This window comes from Scyliorhinus torazame, chromosome 18 (assembly GCF_047496885.1).
Source record: "Scyliorhinus torazame isolate Kashiwa2021f chromosome 18, sScyTor2.1, whole genome shotgun sequence".
In the NCBI taxonomy this organism is placed as follows: domain Eukaryota; kingdom Metazoa; phylum Chordata; class Chondrichthyes; order Carcharhiniformes; family Scyliorhinidae; genus Scyliorhinus; species Scyliorhinus torazame.
In genome coordinates this window covers 92,252,125-92,276,938 of record NC_092724.1, presented here as the reverse complement: position 1 = coordinate 92,276,938, position 24,814 = coordinate 92,252,125, and the positions used below count along the sequence as shown (strand labels likewise).

Below are 24,814 nucleotides of genomic sequence, written 5' to 3'. Positions count from 1 at the left end.
TAACCAGTCTGCTCTAAGCCACATGGTGGGTGTGATGCTTCTGATCTGCCCGCCGTAGTCTCCAAGTGTCCCCTGTGGAAAGAGACAAGAGCATGTGTGCCCTGTCCTTATATATGGGTTGTGTAATGCCCCCTTGTGGTAGTGTCACCTCTGGGTGTCTTGACTGCCCATTGGTCATGTCCTATTCTATGTGTTCATTAGCTGTATGTCTGCATGTCATAACGTCTCTGGTGCTCCCTCTAGTGTTTACTTCATCATAGTGTATTTACATTAACCCATGTGTATTTAGTGATGCATATCACCACATCCCCCCTTTTTTCGTGTTACGTATTTTCTGTACAGTGTTAAAGAAAAATGAACAACAACAGGTAAATAAGTGATGACATGTACAAGTTACGATGACTGTGATGACGATACAGATCAAAGAATAGTTATGATGACATTGAGGATTATACAATACCAAATAATAGTTACGAGTCCAAAGTTCATAAATTTACACTGTCGAGTGGCTTTCTTGCGCGGTTATGGAAGTGTTGATGTTGTCATACCCTTGTGAACGCCGTCAGTGTCCTGGTGTTTACCTAACCAAGAAGTAATCAGAAGGTGTTCAAACGGTCAAATCACTTCATTGTCGGAGGTGGACTCTTTTCTTTTTATGCTTGTGGTAGCAATTCTTGATATTTTTCCTGAAAGCTGGTTTGCTTGTCCGTAGTGTAGCAAACATGAATTGGTAAGATGCGTTGACATGCCATGGCATGTTTGCACTCTTGGCATTGTTCTGAGCTGAGCAGTAACATTGTCCTTCATTGTACCATGTCGTACCAGTTGTTGTTCTATTGTTGTTGTCATTGACGTGCTTGTTGCGTTTGGTGCGCTCAATGACCACACCGAGTGGAGAATTCGAGTCCTTCACAAAAGTTACTTGTGTCAGTGTCCTTGTGGCATCTGCTGTTTCATTGAGCGTGCCATCTCCGATTCCTCGGCGCCCCCCGTCTGGAGTCATGTCCGGTTCACTTGAACCATCTTTGGCTTGTCGATGCTCCCTATTTGGAGTCATTTCAGGTTCTTGTGGAGAGGCTCGAGTAGATGAGGTTTGAATTAACGTGGTAGCACTGGAGTCACTAGAAGCCTCACTTTGATTGTCGAGTGCCTCTGTACATACTAACTGAGATCTGTCAGTCTCGTTGAGATGTTGCACATCTTGTATGGGAATTGTGAAGCCTTTGTCACTTGTCGCACATACAGTGGGTAGACCTTCAGTGCCTTTGTGTCGGTTAGATGAGCTGCGTAGACTCAGAGTCTTCTGGTGGCTCAAATAATCTGGGTAAACTGTCATAGCCTTTTTGTTGTTCACGTGAGCCTGGTAGACTGTCATAGTCGGCTTGCTGTGCACTTGAGCGTGGCAGACTTGCATCGTCTGCTGCTGGTTGCTCAAAAAAGGTTGCTGGACCTTCATGGTCTTGTTCATGCAAGGACTGCGCTCTGGAGTCTTGCGTTGCTTCCATCGTGGAGCCTGTCAACGAGGTCGCTGTGGAGGCTTGTACCGCTCTCTGTCTCTTGGCATCAGGCCGCAGCAGAATCCTGTACTCATGGGTCAGGATGTCATCTATGCTGGGCTGAGGATCCTCAAATCCGAAGAACTTGTCCATGACAGTGTCGGATGCTTCAATGTACAACACATCTCGTTGCGGTTCGGATTTGGTACGGAGGTCGCCATGTCCAATGATGAAATCATTGTCTGAGTCGTAGTCTTCAACGACTAAATCATCTCTTAGGGCGGTGCTAACTGCTTGTTGCAGGGTTCTGCGGAGGTTACTTTCAGCAACTGGTCGAAGTTCAGGCATTGTGCTGTCGTTCCAGGTGAAAGAATTGTGTTTACTGGCTTTAAATTTTTTTTTCACTATTTTCGGACATTTCCCCTTTAAGTGGGCATGGTCCAGGGCCTCTGACATCATGACGCTTGTGACATAGAGCGTAGGAATGGATTGCGCATGCGCAGATCGCCTTTCCTTCACTATGCGCTCTTTTCGCAACTGCGCATGTGTGGCTCCTTGCGCAAGATGGCTGCCAATCAAAATTGCTGTTTGCTTCTGTTGCAAGCCTACCTTTGCCTCGTGGTGAGTATAGGCACCTGTTTTACCGATTTCTGTTATGTTCACCTCGCAGTAGTTTTAAAACTTGTCCAGACTGTCTGGAAGTCACTCTTGTCCTGCCCTTTGGAGTACTTGAAGGAGTTGAAGATTTCTGTTGCACTTTCACCCGCAATGGTGAGTAGAAGATCTATCTTCTCAGCATCGGCAACACCATCTCGGTCGGATGCTACCATGTAAATCTCAAATCTCTGCTTGAATGCACGCCAGTTGGCACTGAGATTGCCGTGGTACCTGTGCTACTGAGGAACCGGAATCTTGAAGTTAAAAACTCACCACTATTCTTAGAATTCCCCCTATACCAAAAAGGGCAGACATTCTAAATGGTGAACAGGGATTCTCACTCCCTGACTCCTATGCAGGCTTTGGTGGCTGCTATTCAGGTCAAACTATGTTTTCAAGTTATCCCCCGGTATAACCCATACCTTCACAGAAGAATTTTACCTACTTACCACTTACTTAGCAAGCAGGACCCAGGATATCGATGTTACTAAGTAAAGTAGGCTTTGTAATAACCACTATTTCAGGTTAAAACTTTTGTTATTTTATTTTAAAAGATGCAATCACTGTCTTTACAGAAAGTAAAAAGGTTTTGCTTCTGGATTCTCCTGGTTGGCTGAAGAGACCTTCAGGTCCACCTTGACAATCACTTTTCTTTAGCTTTCGGTCTTCCTCAGATGTATTAGCTGTTTTAGCTCCACTGCTTTGCTCTGTCCCTTTCCCATGACCGAGCTATGAGAGCTGACTCTTGATCCTTCTCTGCCCCTTTCTCAGGGTTTATATCTCCCTTCTAACAGTTATTAAGTTTTTAGACTTTTTGTAAAGTAACTTTTATTTCACTTGGATTGTAAAAGGTACCTTTAATCTGATTTTTTCTAACATGACTAAGTATTCATTTTGAGCATGACCTCAGCTCATAGATCTGATTACATTGTTTCCTTTGTGATGTTCAAAAATGCTTTGATTTCAAAGGGATGTTACTTTTGATTCCGGTCATTTCTATAGTTTTATTATCAAATTGTGTCCCCAGCTCATAATTTTGACTTTGATTTGGGTCTAATTTGTGTTCTCGTAGACACGTTGTCTCCAGCTTTCTATATTCACCTGGTGTCAGCAAAATTTCACATCTAGAATTGTCACCTAATTCAACTGAACCTCATCCATTCTTTTCCAGCTGCTTACTTAACTTCAATGACGGTGTGAAATATTGCTTTTAGCTCTATACTAAAGATTCAATTGGTGAGTTTAAAAGACTTGCCTCACATTTAAACATTTATCACCTAATTCAGCTGAACCTTATCCATTCTTTTCCATCTGCTTATCTAACTTCAAAAGGAGGTGTGAAACATTGCTTTTAGCTGTATACTAAAATTCACTCGATTGTGACTTGAAAGACCTGCTTGTTTCGTTTGCTAAGCCTGTTTGACCAAGGCTATCTGCATTTTACAATCCTGTCCTGGCAGCTGCTGTTAACCCTTCATGGGATTTTTCCCTACATTCTCTCATGTTTCTTAAATCAGGTATTGCCAGACTTCCATGTTTCAAATGACATATCTTTCCATATTTTCAATTACAATCTCGATCATCTTGCCTGGGTGCTGTTGCTGGTAGTCACGGATCTTGCGGAGTTGAACTTTATAGATTCAACAGGCACTACTGGTACCATGTTGTGTTATGTACTCTGGGATAACACAGGCTGCAACTCGATGCAGCTTTGACCAAAAGATACTCCAGCCTTTGAAGTAAGTTCAGTGTGATTTATCGAACCATTAGCACAGTTCTCTAGTTCGACTCTCCTGCTAATCTTGCTATAGTAACTCAGTCTAACTAACCAGTCTGCTCTAAGCCACATGGTGGGTGTGATGCTTCGGACCTGCCCGTCATAGTCTCCAAGTGTCCCCTGTGGAAAGAGACAGAGCATGTGTGCCCTGTCCTTATATATGGGTTGTGTAATGCCCCCTTGTGGTAGTGTCACCTCTGGGTGTCTTGACTGCCCATTGGTCATGTCCTATTCTTTGTGTTCATTAGCTGTATGTCTGCATGTCATTACGTCTCTGGTGCTCCCTCTAGTGTTGACTTAGTCGTAGTGTATTTACATTAACCCCTTGTGTATTTACAGTGATGCATATCACCACACCAGGTTCGATTCCCGGTTTGGATCACTGTCTGTGCGGAGTCTGCACGTTCTCCCAGTGTGTGCATGGGTTTCCTCCGGGCGTTCCGGTTTCCTCCCACAAGTCCCGAAAGATGTGCTATTAGGTTATTTGGACATTCTGAATTCTCCCTCTGTACCCGAACAGGCGCCAGAGTGTGGCGACTGGAGGCTTTTCACAGTAACTTCATTGCAGTGTTAATTATGATAATAATCTTTATTGTCACAAGTAGGCATACTTTAGGACAAGGGAGTCAAGATTTATGAGGAGCAGACGTGAAAGTGGGGCCAAGGCCACAACCAAATCAGCTGTGATCTTATTGAATGGTGAAGCAGGCTCAAAGAGGCGAATGGCCTCCTCCTGCTCCCAAGTCCTCTGCAAGTCCATGTGCAGAACAGCAGTGATATGATCAGGCTGTGCAAACATCCATTCACACCGAAGGATTATCAGACACAGAAAGCTAAAAGCTTTCAAATTAAATCACTTCTAACAATGACTATATCGAGCAAATTAAAGGCTGGAACATTCACATGGGGTGAAGATCGAAGCTACAACATGCTGAAAAAACTAAATATTTAACACCACTCCACAATTATAAAATTATATTTCCAGGCCCATTTCTATTTATCAAACATTGTTAAATGCACATTGTTAAAATCCAGTTACACCCGATTGAAATCACTTAAACGATTGCAACTACTTCAAATGGTGATCTGGAAATGGGAACGTTGAAATTCCCACAATGCCTTCTTGTGCCTGTGGGGGAGTGAGTGCAGGAAATGCGCGCGCACACACCCGACAGAGTCCTGAATGACAGACCACAACTTTCAAATTTCTGCTCTAATATGCATATAGACTCAGAATAGTTACAGCACAGGAGGCCATTCAGCCCCTCGTGCCCATGCTGGATTTTTGCAAGAGTAACTTGCGTCCCACTGTAGATGCCTAATATCTTTAAGTTGCAGCCAGTGACGGTGAACACTAACAATTCATTGTTAACCACCCTGCACACAAAAAAACGTGATCTTTACTGATAAAGGGGTAAACATTTGTCAGGATGCAGGGGAGGGTCCTCCTGCACATCTTCAAAATATTGCCGTGGGATATTATATACCCACTTAAGAGGACGGCAGGCAAGGCCTTGATTCTATGCCTCATCTGAAGGACAGCACCGGTGATAATGTAGCTCCCACTACAATAGGCTGTCAGTCTAAATTTTGCACTCCAGTATCTGGAGTGGGATTTGAACCTGCCTCAGAAGCAAGAGTGCTTAACCTGACTGAATAAGAGAGGTGGTTAGAAAAGCCTTTGTCTCATATAAAATAAGAATACCCTCAGGGATACATGTTCAAAAAAAATGTACAGGTGAAGTTCACATTTCTTTTATCAGATTTATTGCATTATGACAATTTGTGATGTATTTACTGAAGTAACTAAATAGCAGAATACAAAATGCATTGAACTGAGAAATAGAGTGAACTTAAAGCATGCTGGCAGCATCATCTGGTCAAAATATCAAATCTAGTCAACATACATAGGATTTAATCAAGTGCAACATGATGCACAGTGGTGTCTCATTATGTTGAGAGAGAAAAATGTAAACTGAGGCTGATGAATCCAAGGACAGTATATGATGCACAGGAGCTTAGTAAAGATTCTATGCAGCTGCCTTTATTAAACAAAATCTTGCTTCCTGAGAAGCAATCTCAACATTCTGCCCTTTCTTCTATCCATTATTTTTTTTTTAAACTCACTTCTAAAATCTTCATGGCATGTGATTTTACTTCAATCACAGAATGCCACATGTGAAACTTATTGTTCTAAGCTATTAAAAAACAACAAAAACAAATAGCATTCAAAGAGAAACTCCAGTTGATCCCTCCTCTTTCTCTTCACTTGGACCATTCCCCGACCCCAGTTGACACTCAGCAGCTATCAAACCTTCACCCGAAATTTACCAAACATTATATCCGAAAAAAATATAGTAAAAGCTACAGGAGCATTACTCTTAGAAAATCCTGCAGCACACAAGGTAGGCTGACAATGTGGAGGCTGTCCTACATCTTATAACTCTCCACCTCACCAGCCTCCTTCACGACATTCAAATCCTACTTCTTTGACCAAACCTTTGGTCATCTACCTACTATATATCTGTCTGAGGCTCGGTAGCCAATCTCTTGTTTTGTAATGGTCCTGTGAAGCACCTTGAGAAGGTTTATCATGTTAAAGGCACAATATGAAGATACTTTGTTGTCACTGTCCTGTTGTTGCCTAGATAGTAAAAAGACAACGGAAAGGTTTCAGGAAACATTTTTGTGCACGGGAGGGAGAGGAATTATCGTAAGACCACCAGGCAATAGTTTGGCACTAATATAGGACAAAAGGACTGGTTGACAAATTTGCAAAAATAATAATTTTGGACTTAAAATGAGCCATTTTATTTTGTGCTTTTTCTCTTGCTTGCAGATCAACTGAAGGCAACCAATTCGCTATCTCAAATGGCTTTTTCTTGGTACCAATTAGAATTTTGAGTATAATCATGACATGCTTTCTTCCAGCAGGAAGTATGGGGAGGAACTCTGGAGTTTTCTTGTGAAGCTTGGGCTTTGTTCAAACTGAAGAGGTTAAAATGTTGTTTTGAAAGTTCCCTTACGCATGGTCGATGACTGCAATCGCAGTGAAAGTCTTGTTACCCAATAGGTTCAGCCCACCAAATAGACAGGAAGAGGGAAAACCCTTCTAACAATTATTTAATACCAACACATCTTGACTCCAAAGTCTGTGTCCAGAATATCCCTGAGTGCATGCACATGGAACAGCCAGCTGTCCAAGTCTCCAACAGGGTCAAGGGTAGACATCCACAGGAAGTTTGAATTCCTTAAAGGTGTAGAAGGAGATATCTCCATTATCCACAAGAGCAAACACAACAGGAACTTCACCGCTCTGAAAGGCTAGCTTCTTCATCGTACGTAGGTCTGGCACCGGTCCATCAAAGCTGTAGATATATCAGGCCAAAGGAGAAAACATTAGATAGAAAAGAAAAGACGACTTGCATTTATATCGCATTTTTCACCACCTCATGAAGTTCCGAAGTACTTCACTGTCAATTAATTACCCACAAATTGTGTTCACTGTTAAATCCACCTGAGGGAGTAGACAGGGCATCGATTTTATGTCTCATCCAAAAGGCCACACCTCTGACAATGCAGCACACCGGGAGCTGGTTTAGCTCAGTTGGCTGGACAGCTGGTTTGTGATGCAGGGGGATGCCAACAGCGCAGGTTCAATTTGCGTACCGGCTGAGGTTATTAATTAAGGCCCCGCCTTCTCAATCTTGTCCCTCGCCTGAGGTGTGGTGATCCTCAGGTTAAATCACCACCAGTCAGCTCTCCCCCTCAATTAGTGTATGGTCAGTGGGACTATGGCGACTTTACTTTATACCCTCAGTACTGCACTGGAGTGTTCTGTGTTCAGGTCTGGAGTAGGGTTGAATCCATAACCTTCTGACTCAGAGGCGAGCGTGTTACTGACTCACGTTAGGAACTAGAAAACTTGATGCTGAGCTAGGATAGCAAGATTTGTGATATCCACACAAAAGAAAATATACAAGTGTTATGTAGTTTTAATAATAAAAAAGTGGTTTAGACTGAAGACACAGCATCACCCTGGATCTCTTCCCATACATTAAGTTTCTAGATCAAGATGCAATGGGTGATATTACAGTAGTAATGGTCAACTTAGGCTAGTGAGTGGGCCGCACAAGTGGCCCTCCTTCATCTCAGTGGGCCACAAGATTGAAATCAGGCTTGTTCACGATTCTGAACATTTCATAATAAGCTGCAGAAAATGCTTAACCATTCATATATTGATAGAACTGTCATCCACTTCAAATGGTAAAATATTTACACTTCGGACGCAGGGGAACGCACGGCTCTATCAATCCATGTTGTGAACAATCAGTACACAGCTCACTTCACTTGCCTTTCTTTTCATGCGTATTATTTCAATCATATCAGGAGGAAAAAATCTACACGGATGGAAATCAGGGGAATGTGACAACTCTGTGCATGAGCAACGATCAACAAAATGTTTTGTGGGCCATATGTGGCCCCCAGTGCGCAGGTTGTCCACCACTCTATTACAGAGAAAGGGCAAAGAAACAGAATAATTTAGTTCCACCGGGTGCGGGGGGGGGGGGTGCAGTGGTTAGCACTGCTGCCCCCCAGCACCGAGGACCCAGGTTCTATCCCGGGTCACTGTCCATGTAGAATTTGCACAATCTCCCCATGTCTGCGTGGATCTCACCCCCACAACCTAAAGGTATGCAGGGTAGGTGGATTGGCCACACTAAATTGCCCTTAATTGGAAAAATAAGAATATGGCACTTTAAATTTATTTTTAAAAAAGAATAAGTTAGCTCTAGATGAAGGGCACTGCCAATAAAGGCACAATGGGACATAATGATCTCCTTTTGTGCTGTCATTTATGAGTCAGTGGAAGCAGCACTTTAAATCTGGATCAAATTGGGGAGAAAATAGCAAAACCTATTCTTTGAACTGGAGTGAAGTCAGAAGCAGTACCTCCATTGTCAAAGCAAAAGAATTCCAATGAAAGGTCATTGACCTGAAACATGAACTCTGCTTCGCTCTCCACAGATGCTGCCTGACCTGCTGAGTATTTCCAGCATTTTCTGTTTTTATCTCGCAAACTTCAGTTCAGAGGCTGAAGCCCAGCTCTGAGAGAGAGGCAGGCAGAGTAAGTCAGAGTGTAGAATCATGATTCTGGATGCTAATTAAATTACTGGTCCTGGGTATTTCATATTTAGGAGTACAACTCATGTCAAACATAGATTGGCAGGTGTACAAATTTACAGATAAGCAAATTACAAACTAACTGGCTGAACCACAAAGAGGAGTTTGTTCCATTGTTTAAGAGCACTGACAACTAAAAGAGATATGTGACTTGAATAGCCAGGCATCAATATCAAACACATCTTGCTTTTACCTCAAAGTTGACTCAATATCAATTATGGTTTTCAGTTCCCTACACGCGTCTAGGGGCAGAGGTTCATAATTTAACACATTATGCCCTGGTATCATTCCCTCAATCCACAAGTGGATAGTGGGCAGAGGTGAAAGTCAGATCACCATTATAATTTCCATATACAGATGTGGGAGTTTGATACAGACTGTATAAGAATGCATTCGTAGGGAGCTGGGAACAGCTGGCCTATTAACTTTCATGCTCGTCGATTTGTACCGGTGTTGCACCATTAACACAGAACAAACATTCCCACGGTTCTGCGCTTCAGAGGTATAGTCAACAATTCAATCCTCTCCTGCACCATACCTGCAAACACACATTCTTGAGAAGGGTCTCCCGGGCTGGGTTTTACGGAATTCAGCCACAGTATCAGCCTGGTACACATCAAAGGAGATCTTCATCTTCTCAGGAGCTTCTTGCAACCTGAACAGCAGAGTTGGCAAAAGGATAAACCAACACACACATCAAATAGATAGCGAAGAAATTGCACTAATAAAACATTTTTCATAACCTCGGGATATCCCACAGCACTACGACAGCCAACTCTTAATGTGGAGTCATTGTTGTAACCAAAGGAAATGCAGTAGCCGTTCTACCCACAGCAAAGGCTCACAAACTGCAATGAGAAAATGACTAAATGACTTGTTTTTAAGTGATGTTGGTCAAGAGATGAATATTGGCCAGGATACTGGGGAGAACACCCCTGCTGTTCCACAGCATCAGTTACATCCACCTGCGAGAGAAGGCAGGGCCCCAGTTTAAACATCTCACCTTGGAGACGATATCTCGGATAGGGCAGCACTCCCTCAATATGGATTGTGAACTGAGATTTTATGTTTACGACTGTGGAGTGGGATGTGACTCAGAGGAGAAAATGCAGCCCCTGAGCTGAAGCAGCTACTAACAGCAATGATAGAAAAATGCTGGGGCGAGATTCTCTGACCCCCCCCCCGGCCGGGTCGGAGAAACGCTGGGGGCTGGCGTGAATCCCGCCCCTGCCGGTTGCCGAATTCTCCACAACCGTAGATTCAGCGGGGACGGGAATCGCGCCGGTTGGCGGGCCCCCCCACCCCCGCGATTCTCCGGCCCGAATGGGCCGAAGTCCCGCCGCTAAAATGCCTGTCCCGTCGGCGTAGATTAAACCACCTACGTTACCGGCGGGACAAGGCGGCACGGGCGGGGTCCTGGGGGGGGGGCGCGGGGCGATCTGGCCCCGGGGGGTGCCCCCACGGTGGCCTGGCCCGCGATCGGGGCCCATCGATCCGCGGGCGGGCCTGTGCCGTGGGGGCACTCTTTCCCTTCCGCCTTCGCCACGGTCTCCACCATGGCAGAGGTGGAAGAGACTCCCTCCACTGCACATGAGCGGGAATGCCGTCAGCTGACGCTCCCGCGCATGCGCCGCCCAGAGATGTCATTTCCGCGCCAGCTGGCGGGGCACCAAAGACCTTTTCCGCCAGCTGGCGGGGCGGAAATTCATCCGGCGCCGGCCTAGCCGCTTAAGGTTAGGGCTCGGCCCCCAAAGATGCGGAGCATTCCGCACCTTTGGGGCGGCGTGATGCCCAACTGATTTGCGCCGTTTTGGGTGCCAGTCGGCGGACATCGCGCCATTTCCGGAGAATTCCGCCACTGGTTTCTCCAAAATAATAAACTGTTGATCATCATTTAATATCGTTGATGGGTAGGTGGACACCTTCCCTTCAAATGCTCATCACACGATGGGCTAGAATGAAGAGGTCCTTCAGCACATTTTAGCTCGACTTTCCGAATAGCAACTCTAATATCTTCCCATTAAAGCTTTCAATAGTTTCTCAAATCAGAACGGTATCCTGGCCTCAAGCGCCTTTATCAGCTTTGAGCTGCTGATCACCCTATGTGAATTAGTTTGGTTCAGTCGCTAGGTTGGACAAGGAACTCCGTAGCAGGAGTACAACTCATGTCAAACGTAGATTGGCAGATCTCTGTAGCAAGAGCACATAGTTTGTGGTGAGATGTGAAGATAGCCAGAGCCATCCATTATCCATAAGTATCTCCTGACATGCTGGGATGTTTAGGACACACGTATGGGTGGGGGGCAGTGGCATAGTGGTATTGTCACTTGGCTAGAAATCCAGAAACCCAGGGTAGTGCTCTGGGGACCTGTGTTCAAATCTCACCATAGCAGATGGTGAAATTTGAATTTTAAGAAGTCTGGAATTGAAGTTTAATGATGATCATGAAACCATTACCTTCAAGGAAGGATCTGCTGTCCTTACCTTGTCTGACCTACATGTGACTCCAGATCCACAGCAATGTAGTTGACTCTTAAAAAATGCCCTCTGAAATAACCTCGCCAGCCATTCAGTTCAAGGAAAATGCTGGCAAATAAAATATTTACCAAGGAGTTCTATCCAAGATGTGTGCAGACTTCATGATGCAGATCTGTTGCTGGAGTTCTCCTGTGAGAGGAAGAAAATAGTAGATGATTCATTTTTGATTTGAGTGTATACAGCAGTTTGCACAACCTCAGGTTACAAAGTACTTCCAAACCAAGAACTAATGAAGTGGAGTCACTGTTCTGATGTCCCAATTAATCCCTTTTCCACAATACTGATTGAGGGATAAACATTGTCCAGGCCATGAGGAAGAACATCCCTGCTCCTCTTCATAATTGAGCCATTGGATCTTTTATGTCCATCCAGGGGGACAGACAAGGTTTTTGTTTAATGTTTCATCTGAAAGAAAGCAGCTGCTACGCAAGAACATAGGAGTAGGCCATTCAGCCTGACAAGCCTACTCCACCATTCAATACAATCATGGTTGATCAAAATGCCTTTTTTCCCCACATTATCCCCATATCCCTTTATCTTTTTAATCTCATTGGTATTTAGAAATCTGTCAATAAAACCAAGGTTCTATTCATTTGAAACAGGACTTTGCTACTCCTGTACTCAATCCTCTTGTAATAAAGCCTTAACATTCCATTAGCCTTCCTAATTGCTTGCTGCATCTTCATGTTCGCTTTCAGTGACTTATTGACAAAGACACCCAGGTTCCTTTGTACATCTACATTTTCTACTCTCTTACCATCTAAGAACTATTCTGCACATCTGTTCCTCCTCTCAAAATAGATTACCTCACGTTTTTCCACATTATATTTCAGCTGCCTCATTATTGCCCACTCACTAAGACCATAAGTAAGACCATACAATTCCTCTTTCTCCAATGTCCCTAGGATCTATACTTCTGGGAGATTGCTTGTATCTTCCTCAGTGAAGACAGAACCAAAGTATTTATTTAGCTTCTCTGCCATTTCACTATTCATCAATATAAATTTTCCTTGCTCTTCTATAATGTACTCAATTGTCATATCAAATATTTCCTTTTTACATGCCAGTGTATGTAAATGGAAGCTTTTCTTGCTAGTTTACATTCATAGTCTATTCGTCCTTGATCTTCCTTTGCTGTATTCAGAAATGTTGTCAATCCTCAGATTTACCTTTATTTCTGGCAACTTTACAGGCCTTTTCTTTTAACCATATACAATCTTCAATTTTGTTTGTTAGGTGTTCTGGCTGTTGACTGACTTTTCGTTTTTATGCCTTGAAGTTGAAGTTGTTGATAGTTGTTGAAAACTATGTAATTCTTTAAACACTATCCATTGCCTATGGCAATGGCAAAATAGAATTGTATTCACTGGAGTTCAGAAGAATATGGGGGTGATCTCATAGAAACCTATAAAATTCTAACATGACTACACAGGGTAGATGCAAGAAGGATGTTCCCGATGGTGGGTGTGTCCAGAACTATGGATCACATTCTGAGGAGAAGGGGTAAACCATTTACGACAGAGAGGAGGAGGAATTGCCTTACCCAGAGAGTGGTCAGCCTGTGGAATTCGTTACCACAGAAAGTAGTTGAGGTCAAAACATGTTATGTTTTCAAGAAGCAGTTAGATATAGCACTTGGGGCGAAGGGGATCAAAGGATATAAGGGGAAGGCTGGATCAGGCTATTGAGTTGGATGATCAGCCATGATCATAATGAATGGCAGAGCAGGCTCAAAGGGCCAAATAGCCTCCTCTTGCTCCTATTTCTTTGTTTCTATGTATCGTCATGGCTTTTAATGTATTTTCCCAAACCACTCCAGTCAAATTTCTCCTCATACCTCCTTGTTCAAATTTAGCACCTTATCTTCAGATTGAACTACCTCACTTTCAAACATAATGTAAAATGCTATCATATTATGCTACTGCACTTCCCCAGTATTGCACTGCAGTGTCTGCCTAGACATGTAGTGACTAGGGGCTTTTCACAGTAACTTCATTTGAAGCCTACTTGTGACAATAAGCGATTTATTTCATTCACATTGTGCTCTAGTCTCTAGAATGGGACTTAATCGTCCAACTTTCTGACTCAGAGACAAGAGTACTAAACATGACGGCACGGTGGCAATGCTTAGCACTGCTGCCTCACAGCGCCAAGGACCAGGGTTCAATTCTGGCCTAGAGTGACTGTCCGTGTAGAGTCTGCACTTTCTCCCAGTGTTTGTGTGGGTTTGTTCCAGGTACTCCAGTTTCCTCTCTCAATCCAAAGATGTGAAGGTTAGGTGGATTAGCCATGCTAAATTGCCCCCTTAGTGTCACAAAGATGTGATTAGGTGGGATTATGGAATTGGGGGGGGTGGGCCGAGGTAGGGTGCTCTGTCAGAGGATCAGTGCAGACTCAATGGACTGAAAAGCCTCTTTTCTGCACTGTAGGGATTCTATGACAGATACTGAAAATGCTGGAGTAAGTTATTTGGGTACTGGCAACCTTCTGGTGCCTTACGTTTTATTTGTGCACCATTGTTTTTTTTTTTTTAAATTCCGCGTGATGAACATGTCCAGCCAAGACTGTAGCCTTCTCCTCCAGAGACTTTGTTGGCACTCTGATGTACAGTAAGAAAGTGTGGACGAATTATCTTTTGACTTTGTAACTAACTGTGACCAGATACGCTTGAGAGTAAACCCCAGCACTCTATGCATCTACCATTAACATCCAACTGAGCCCTGACTTAACAATCACCCTATTCCAAGACCTGTAATATATCATTAGACTAGAATTCCTATGTGGATTATGATGGTTCCCTGACTGTTGAGAAATGTACTGGCGGATTTTAGCTGTGGTTATTTTTGATGTCTCACATAACTGAGCTCCAGCTGCTTGTGATCATTTTATGTGTCTCAGATTATAGAAATATTCCCAACCAATTACATCAAGTTTTGTGGTGATATTTTCCAGTGTGCGTAAAACCCAAATTGGGACTTTTTCAAAACATTTGGATGGTAAAGGCCAAATCGGTCCATTGCTACCTATCTTTCCAGATCTCCAGCCTTATTTTAAATTACAGCCCCTAACACACAACATAGAGTAAAGCTGGTTTGACATCTCATTATCAAAAAAGCCTTTCGCAATATATTGCTCTTCAAAAGGTTAGGGCTGGGCTTTAAGTACTGAAGAGTCAGAATGCTACCAATTGAGCCTAGTTGGTACTTTGAAAGAAATCACTTTGCTTCAGTATAAAATACAGAAAGTGCATTGACAGTCACCGTGATAACAGGAATAAGGATGGAGACTTCCGGGTGCGGCGATGACCAGCTGAGTCGCACGTTTCGGCAGCTCCCGGTGGAACGGACGTTTGGGCTCTTGATAGGAGCCCCAACGGCAATTTTAACGGCTAAAAACACCGTGCGGTAAACCAGAAGGGGGTTCCCCCTGGACACGGATGGAAAAAGGAGAGGAAAGTGGCCGGATTGCAGCGGATCCTTTGGAACAACGGCAAGGAAGGCAAGCAGAAACCAAGATGGCGTCGGAAGGTGGCAGTTTCATATGGGGCCCTGAACAACAAGAGTTCTTGAAACGCTGCGTGGAGGAGATAAAAAAGGAAATGAAGAAAGAGTTGTTGGCCCCGATATTACAGGCGATTGAAGGGCTGAAAGAAGAACAAAAGACCCAGGAGCAGGAGCTTCGGGTCGTGAAGGCGAAAGCAGCAGAGAATGAGAACGATATACAGGGCCTGGTGGTGAAGTCAGAGATACAGGAGGCACACCAGAAACGATCTGTGGAGAGGTTGGAGGCACTGGAAAACAACGCAAGGAGGAACAACTTGAGGATTCTTGGCCTTCCTGAAGGTGTGGAGGGGGCGGACGTCGGGGCATATGTGAGCACGATGCTGCACTCGTTAATGGGAGCGGAGGCCCCGACGGGTCCGTTGGAGGTGGAGGGAGCATACCGAGTTATGGTGCGAGGATCGAGAGCAGGAGAAACTCCCAGAGCCATAGTGGTGAGATTCCTCCGTTTTAAGGATAGAGAAATGGTCCTTAGATGGGCGAAGAAAACTCGGTGTAGTAAATGGGAGAAAGCGGTGATCCGCGTTTATCAAGATTGGAGTGCGGAGGTGGCGAGAAGGAGGGCGAGCTTTAATCGGGCCAAAGCGGTACTTCACAAAAAGAAGATAAAATTTGGAATGCTGCAACCGGCAAGACTGTGGGTCACATATCAAGGGAGGCACCACTACTTTGAAACGGCGGATGAAGCGTGGACTTTTATTGTAGAAGAAAAATTGGAATGATTGGATTACGAAAATGAACGTTTGGACAAAGTGGTGGGGCGAATGGGGGGGGGCGAAGAGGGGTTTTATGTTTTAATCCTGCGGTATGGTAACTTTTCTTTCTCCCACAGGTGGTGATGGGGGGAGGTGGGGAGGGAGAGGAGATGGGCGTTGGCCATGGGAGGCGGGGCCGAGGGAGAGGCGCGGGCTTGGTTCCCGCGCTATGATAATTATGGCGGGAATAGAGAAGCAGGAAGGAGGGGGCGTCGCACGGTGCGAGCCGTGATCACGGGGGGAAGCCGAGGTCAGCCAGAGTTTGCTGACTTCTGGGAGCAACATGGGGGGAGTAATTACGCTAGCGGGGGGTCTAGCAGGGGGGGGGGGGGGGGAGGGGGGAATTACTGGGTTGCTGCTGCTGGGGAAAGGGGGGAGTGGGTACGGGAAAGGATGGGCGGGGGGCACCGTCTGGGAGAGATACAGCTGCGTGGGAACTGGGTGAGAAGCTGGAAAAAGATGATGGCTAACCGGCAAGGGGGGGGGGGGGTGGGAAGCCCCCCAACTCGGCTGATCACGTGGAACGTGAGGGGGCTTAACGGGCCGATAAAGAGGGCACGAGTACTCGCACACCTTAAGAAACTTAAAGCAGATGTGGTTATGCTACAGGAAACGCACCTGAAACTGATAGACCAGGTTAGGTTGCGCAAAGGATGGGTGGGGCAGGTGTTCCATTCGGGGCTGGATGCAAAAAACAGGAGGGTGGCTATATTAGTGGGGAAGCGGGTAATGTTCGAGGCGAAGACTATAGCGGCGGATAACGGGGGCAGATACGTGATGGTGAGTGGCAAATTACAGGGAGAGATGGTGGTTTTGGTAAACGTGTATGCCCCGAACTGGGACGATGCCAACTTTATGAGGCGAATGCTAGGACGCATCCCAGACCTAGAGACCGGAAAGCTGATAATGGGGGGGGGAGACTTTAACACGGTGTTGGAACCAAGGCTGGATAGGTCGAAGTCCAGGACTGGTAGGAGGCCGGCAGCAGCCAAGGTGCTTAAGGATTTTATGGAGCAGATGGGAGGGGTGGACCCGTGGAGATTCAGTAGACCTAGGAGTAAGGAGTTCTCGTTTTTCTCCTATGTCCATAAAGTCTATTCACGCATAGACTTTTTTGTGTTGGGTAGGGCATTGATCCCGAGGGTGAGGGGAACGGAATATACGGCTATAGCCATTTCGGATCATGCCCCACACTGGGTAGACTTGGAGATAGGGGAGGAAACAAGAGGGCGCCCACCCTGGAGAATGGACATGGGACTAATGGCGGATGAGGGGGTGTGCCTAAGGGTGAGGGGATGCATTGAAAAGTACTTGGAACTCAATGACAATGGGGAGGTTCAGGTGGGAGTGGTCTGGGAGGCGTTGAAGGCGGTGGTTAGGGGGGAGCTGATATCAATAAGGACACATAAAGGGAAGCAGGAGAGTAAGGAACGGGAGCGGTTGCTGCAAGAACTTTTGAGGGTGGATAGACAATATGCGGAAGCACCGGAGGAGGGACTGTACAGGGAAAGGCAAAGGCTGCATGTGGAATTTGACTTGCTGACTACAGGCACTGCAGAGGCACAATGGAGGAAGGCGCAGGGTGTACAGTATGAATATGGAGAGAAGGCGAGCAGATTGCTGGCACACCAATTGAGGAAAAGGGGAGCAGCGAGGGAAATAGGGGGGGTGAGGGACGAGGAAGGAGAGACGGAGCGGGGAGCGGAGAGAGTGAACGAAGTGTTCAAGACATTTTATAAAAAATTGTATGAAGCTCAACCCCCGGATGGGAGGGAGAGAATGATGGATTTTTTGGATCGGCTGGAAATTCCCAAGGTGGAAGAGCAGGAAAGGGTAGGACTGGGAGCACAGATCACGGTAGAAGAAGTGGTGAAAGGAATTAGGAACATGCAGACGGGAAAGGCCCCGGGACCGGACGGATTCCCAGTTGAATTTTACAGAAAATATTTGGACTTGCTCACCCCGCTACTGACGAGGACCTTTAACGAGGCAAAGGAAAGGGGACAACTGCCCCCGACTATGTCAGAAGCAACGATATCGCTTCTCTTAAAGAAGGAAAAGGATCCGCTACAATGCGGGTCCTACAGACCAATTTCCCTCCTCAATGTGGATGCCAAGGTCCTGGCCAAGGTAATGGCAATGAAAATAGAGGAATGTGTCCCGGGGGTGGTTCATGAGGACCAAACTGGGTTTGTGAAGGGGAGACAGCTGAACACGAATATACGGAGGCTGTTAGGGGTAATGATGATGGCCCCACCAGAGGGTGAAACGGAGATAGTAGTGGCGATGGATGCCGAGAAAGCATTTGATAGAGTGGAATGGGATTATCTGTGGGAGGTGTTGAGGAGATTTGGGTTTGGAGAGGGGTATGTTAGATGGGTGCAGCTGTTGTATAGGGCCCCAGTGGCGAGTGTGGTCACGAATGGACGGGGATCGGCATATTTTCGGCTCCATAGAGGGACAAGGCAGGGATGTCCTCTGTCCCCATTACTGTTTGCACTGGCGATTGAGCCCCTGGCGATAGCGCTGAGAGGTTCCAAGAGATGGAGGGGAATACTTAGGGGAGGAGAAGAACACCGGGTATCTTTATATGCGGATGATCTGCTACTATATGTGGCGGATCCAGCGGAGGGGATGCCAGAAATAATGCGGATACTTGGGGAGTTTGGGGATTTTTCAGGGTATAAATTGAACATGGGGAAGAGTGAGCTGTTTGTGGTGCATCCAGGGGAGCAGAGTAGAGAAATAGAAGACCTACCGTTGAGGAAGGTAACAAGAGACTTTCGTTACCTGGGGATCCAGATAGCTAAGAATTGGGGCACATTGCACAGGCTAAATTTGACGCGGTTGGTGGAACAGATGGAGGAAGATTTCAAGAGATGGGATATGGTAGCATTGTCAATGGCAGGGAGGGTGCAGGCGGTTAAGATGGTGGTCCTCCCGAGATTCCTCTTTGTGTTTCAGTGCCTCCCGGTGGTGATCACGAAGGCTTTTTTCAAAAGGATAGAAAAGAGTATCATGGGTTTTGTTTGGGCCGGGAAGACTCCGAGAGTGAGGAAGGGATTCTTACAGCGTAGTAGGGATAGGGGGGGGGCTGGCACTACCGAGCCTAAGTGAGTATTATTGGGCCGCTAATATTTCAATGGTGAGTAAGTGGATGGGAGAGGAGGAAGGAGCGGCGTGGAAGAGATTAGAGAGGGCGTCCTGTAGGGGGACCAGCCTGCAGGCTATGGTGACAGCCCCATTGCCGTTCTCACCAAGGAACTATACCACGAGTCCGGTGGTGGTAGCTACACTGAAGATTTGGGGACAGTGGAGACGACATAGGGGAAAGACCGGAGCATTGGGGGGTCCCCGATAAGAAACAACCATAGGTTTGCCCCGGGGGGAATGGATGGGGGATATGGAATGTGGCAAAGAGCAGGTATAACGCAATTGAAAGATCTATTTGTGGATGGGAAGTTCGCGAGTCTGGGAGCGCTGACTGAGAAATATGGGTTGCCCCAAGGGAATGCATTCAGGTACATGCAATTGAGGGCTTTTGCGAGGCAACAGGTGAGGGAATTCCCGCAGCTCCCGACACAAGAGGTGCAGGACAGAGTCATCTCGAAGAAATGGGTGGGGGACGGTAATGTGTCGGATATATATAGGGAAATGAGGGATGAAGGGGAGACTATGGTGGACGAACTAAAAGGGAAATGGGAAGAAGAGCTAGGGGAGGAGATCGAGGAGGGGCTGTGGGCAGATGCCCTAAACAGGGTAAACTCGTCGTCCTCGTGCGCCAGGCTAAGCCTGATTCAGTTTAAGGTATTACACAGGGCACATATGACTGGAACACGACTCAGTAAATTTTTTGGGGTGGAGGATAGGTGTGCGAGGTGCTCGAGAAGCCCAGCGAATCATACCCATATGTTTTGGTCATGCCCGGCACTACAGGGGTTTTGGATGGGGGTGACAAAGGTGCTTTCGAAAGTAGTAGGAGTCCGGGTCGAACCAAGCTGGGGGTTGGCTATATTTGGGGTTGCACAAGAGCCGGGAGTGCAGGAGGCGAGAGAGGCCGATGTTTTGGCCTTTGCGTCCCTAGTAGCCCGGCGCAGGATATTGCTAATGTGGAAAGAAGCCAAGCCCCCGGGGGTGGAGACCTGGATAAATGATATGGCGGGGTTCATAAAGTTAGAGCGGATTAAGTTCGTCCTAAGGGGGTCGGCTCAAGGGTTTACCAGGCGGTGGCAACCGTTCGTCGAATATCTTGCGGAAAGATAGATGGGGGAAAAAAGAAGGCAGCAGCAGCAGCCCAGGACTTGGGGGGGGGGGGGGGGTGGCCTGAGACAAGGCAGTTGCCAATTAGGGCTAGTTTTTATTTTTGTTATTTAATATTTATTTATTTGTTGTTGTTTTCTTTTGTTCTTGTTTAAATAAAAAAAGGTCATTATTATCTGTATTGTTATAATGTTGTGTAAAGGATGCACAATGTACTGTGTTGGTTGACCAAAAATTTTCAATAAAATATTATTTTTAAAAAAAAGGAATAAGGATGGAATTTCCCGGGGAGTGTCAGGAACCTGATGCCAGGACCATATTCAGGGTCTTTAGCCAGCGCATCTCAGTAGCACACTAATTTGTGCAACTTTACATGGGGTAGCCGCCTAACTCGGTACACCACCCAATTAAGGACGGCAGGCAGATCAAGGAGCCATGCGGCCTAATAGGTGGGTTTGAAGCACTGCCAGCACCATTGGGGTATAAAGTGAACCGTAAGGGCTTCACAAAATGGAGGCATTCTCAAAAGGCTGAAGGATTCACAGCAAAGGTGGCCCAGAGGTATTAAGGTAATCCGTGCAGAGGGGAACCATCCGTAAGAATGATTCTGGCCATGGCTGTGCCCATTTCAGCCTTGCGGCTCAGTCATATGGACAAGGAGACCAAGTTCCGATGTTCTTCCAACTTCCCACTGAGAGGCTGCCACCAAATTGTTGCTCGGCTCCAGACTCAGCCAGGGGCTTGTGCGGCACCAGGAACTTCCATGTGGGAAAATGGACCTTAAGTGGGGCTTTTATTGGCTGCCCTTGACTATTGGACAGGTTACTAGTTTCTAAGGAGCTTGACCCTGGGAAACTCACCCGAGACAACTCAGGAGGGATTTCCATTACTTTTCTGGCTCACTCTCATCTCTAATCCCAGTTCCATGAAACCAGGAAAATTCAGTCCGGAGTTCTTGAATTCCTCTCTTAGGTGCCTGGTCACACAGGAAGAAAGTGAAATTACAGATTGATTCATCTGCATTTCCCTGCTGTACAGTGCCACACTAGTGGCTCTGCAACTTCCTCCAGCATGAATCAGCACCTTCGCTGTCAACCATGGTCCCATGGCAATACACTGTCTCGGATCTAAACGTTTGTGAGTTCAGGTGCCACTTGGAGACATGAGCTCATGATCTAGACGGACCCTGCAGCACAGTAGGGAGTGCTGCATTGGCAGAGGTGAGGAGATGTTAAGCCAAGTCCCCATTTAGGACCCAGAAAATCTCATGGCATTACTTTGAGGAACAGATGCGCTGGCCTGTATTTACCTCTCAAAACCTCACAAACTCAGATTATCTGGTCAACATTGTCGTCTGCGGATGCTTGCTGTGCACAAATTGCCTGCTGCATTTTCTACAACAGTGGCTACACTTGGAAAAATATCTAATTAGCTGCAAGAAGCTTTGAAAAACTGTGGTCATGTATCGTAGAATCCCTACAGTGCATAGGAGAACATTTGGCTTATCGAGTCTGCACCGGCCCTCAAAGAGCACCCTACCGAGACCCATGCCCGCTCCATAACCCACCCAACCTTTTGGACACTAGGGGACAATTTAATATGGCCATTCCACCTAACCTGCACATCTTTGGACAGTGAAAGATGTTTTCTCTCTGGGAAAAGGGGGGGGGGGGGGGGAAAGAGGGAACCTAAATTTTACTAAAAACATGTGAAGAAGCAGACAAAGCTTCTATACATTGACCTTTTGATCCACTTCAAATCTGTCTAAATTGGAGAACAGATGCTCTGCTGCAGCATATATGCCAACATTCAACTACAGAATTACAATTCTTCCTTTTCAAAAGAGACCCCAGGAAATTCACAACCTAATAGTATAAGAAGCAATAGTGATGAAACACTTGAGCAATGAAATGTGATAGGTTCATGTTTCAAAGATAGGAGTCCCTAAATCCCTGCAGGTAGCTGCTCCAATTACTAGTTGGAATCTCAGTGTATCCCCCAAGTGAAATAGTGCTAAAAACTGTTTATGTAGTTTCTCGGTGATGGCTCATCGATGCTGAGCCAGCGTTGAAGCAGAGGCCCCCCTCCCTGTGGAAACCTAAAGCTTGGTTCTGCTGAAAGTCTTATTGAATGACCCAGATTTTCTTCTCCTTACCTGGTGAGCAGACCTGGCCTGGTTTGAAAAGCGGTTGCACCTTGTCCTTCCAGAGGTGGGCAGGCAACTTTTTATTCCTGCCACGCTTCCACCTGAGCAGCTCCTTGTATTCCTTCCAGTTGGTGCACTGCCTCACCCGCTTGTCCCTATTGACATCTGATTTGTACCTGATTTCTCTCTTCATCCTCTCCCGATCTTTCCGGGACAACTTTTCATGTTTCAGGTTAATTTTCCTCTGCCAGGCAGTTTCATCGGAAGCTCGGCCCAGTACATTTGGCGGCAGGAGCATTGGGTCAAGCGCCGTAAACGTGGTCTGTGGGCAATCGCGTCCAACATTAGGGAATTTTATCCTGCTGAAATCCCACCTTGGTTTCCTGACAGATACAGAACTGCCTTGTGGGCTCCCAGGAGACGATGCGATGGAGCTCCCAGACACATGTTGAGCACAGTACATCAATTCCAGCTCAGCCTGTCTCGTACTGATGCCTGATGGCCTGCCGTCACTCTCTTGCAATTTTTCGGCTTTGGTTTGTTGTGGTTCAAGAGCCGGTTTAGCAACTTCCTTTTCAAGGGCCTTGCAAGTCGCATCCTGCTGATGGACCTCTTCCTTCTGCTGCCCCTCAGTAGTACTGCAGCTAGACTCTGCCTCTGCAGGTAGGTCAGAGTGGCTTTTTTTGGATCTGAAATAGTTTGTTAAAAGAAAGTTCCTGGATTAATGCAATACTTATTACATGATGGCACAGTGATTAGCACCATTGCCTCACAGCACCAGGGTCCTAGGTTTGATTACGACCTTGGGTGATTGTGGAGTTCGCACGTTCTCCCCATATCTGCGTGAGTTTCCTCCGGTTTCCTCCCAGTCCAAAGATGTGCAGGTTAGGTGGCCATGCTAAATTGCCCATAGTGTCCAACGATTAAGTGGGATTACTGGGTTACGGGGATAGGGCAGGGGAGTGGGCCTGGTTAGGAAGGTCAGTGCAGACTCGATGGGCTGAATGGCCTCCTTCTGCACTATATGAATTCTATGATTGTCGAAACAAAGAGAAAACACCATATAAGCAATTAACAAATATTCAAAGGGCTACAGTCTCAACAAAAGAGACTATTTTTCTTGTTGGATGGCTACATGAGAGCCTTCCTCAGGTCCAAGGTCTGCCAACCTCATCCTATGGAGGGACAGCTCTTCTCACATTTTCTTAGATGTTATTGTACAAGGGAGGACCCAGAGCCCGGGAAGGCATAGTCTATATTGATGGAAATGCAAATATTTGTGCAAGAAATGTCCTGGACAGGAGATTGGTAGGGACAGAAGTTTGGGCTTGGTCCAGGACTAAGTAGACTCTGGAGCTTGGCAATGATGGGGTTGGAGGTGCTTGTACACTAGATCACAGACTGTAGAATTCCAGTTTAGCTGCAGCTTGTGAAACATAGAAACAGGGGGAACCAGCACCAATCACATGGGCAAAAAGGTGGAACACACTCTCTAATATTTAGCAAGGGCAAATGGGATTTGTTCAAAGTTGCAAGTCTTAGAACTGTTGATTCAAACTTTACTGAACTAAGGGACACCCACTAGCACTCAGAATAGAGTACCTTCTATGCCTACATTCTTTTTGTGAAAAAAAGAGTCGGGAAGGGGCAAGAGCACCCTCCCCCCAAACCCACAAAGACAACAAGAACCACAGAAGAGAGGAGCGGAGCACAGTAATATGATACCCAGGGTGAAAGTTGGTGCCAGACTCCCAACAGGATTGGGGCTGATGGAGAGAATACATGTAAAAATTTTAAATAAGAAACGTCACAACGTGTAAATATCGGATACACTATATCTTAAAATGTTATTCTGCAAAACAGGAAAAATGGCAATAAAAATCTTTCAAAAAAAGGATTTTGATGATACACACTAATCTGTTACTGGGTTACAGGTGGATGTGTGGGCTTAGCCAGAGTGCTCTTTCCAAGGGCCAGTGCAGACTCGATGTGCGAAATGGCCTCCTTCTGCATTGTAAATTCTCGGAAACTCTATGATCTTCCTCACTGAAAGAGGACTGGCCTACAGCCCAGGGTGACTCAACTGCATGATAGAAAAGGAAGGGAGTGTCTCCATCACTACAAAACACAAGAATGAAAGATTCCAAAATGTGGCTTGCAAAACAAGATGAGTTGGTGGCAGGAGGGGAATTTTTTTAATTTTTTTTTTTACAAAGACCAGTCACTTAGTCTGACAGTTTGAGAAGTTGAACTCACGCAACAACCAACTGCAGTAACTCCTGCCAACTCACTCACTGCTGAAGTATTCTGGCCATATGCAAAGTTCAAGAGTCAAGACAACGGAAGGAGAAACAGCAGCATTTTAAAAGGTGACTCGGGGAGTTTCTTTCTGTCCATTTTCTCTCCTGCCCTGTTGTTTGGCCCCTTGTTGGGGCAATCAC

At 46.0% G+C, this 24,814-nt stretch overlaps 1 protein-coding gene across 7 annotated transcripts in view; it reads right to left on the bottom strand.

Moving 5' to 3' along the window:
- Positions 1–5,680: 5,680 nt before the first annotated feature.
- The window catches only part of tsen54 (TSEN54 tRNA splicing endonuclease subunit), a 39,261-nt gene continuing 20,127 nt past the window's right edge, over positions 5,681–24,814 (bottom strand). For all 7 annotated transcript variants that reach the window (XM_072483039.1, XM_072483042.1, XM_072483041.1 and 4 more), the window contains 4 exons: positions 22,383–23,062; positions 11,721–11,781; positions 9,653–9,769; positions 5,681–7,298 (listed from right to left, as the gene is read on the bottom strand). In XM_072483039.1, the coding sequence (XP_072339140.1) occupies positions 7,148–7,298; positions 9,653–9,769; positions 11,721–11,781; positions 22,383–23,062 (1,009 nt within the window). In that variant the 3' untranslated portion in view covers positions 5,681–7,147. The remainder of the gene's footprint in view (positions 7,299–9,652; positions 9,770–11,720; positions 11,782–22,382; positions 23,063–24,814) is intronic.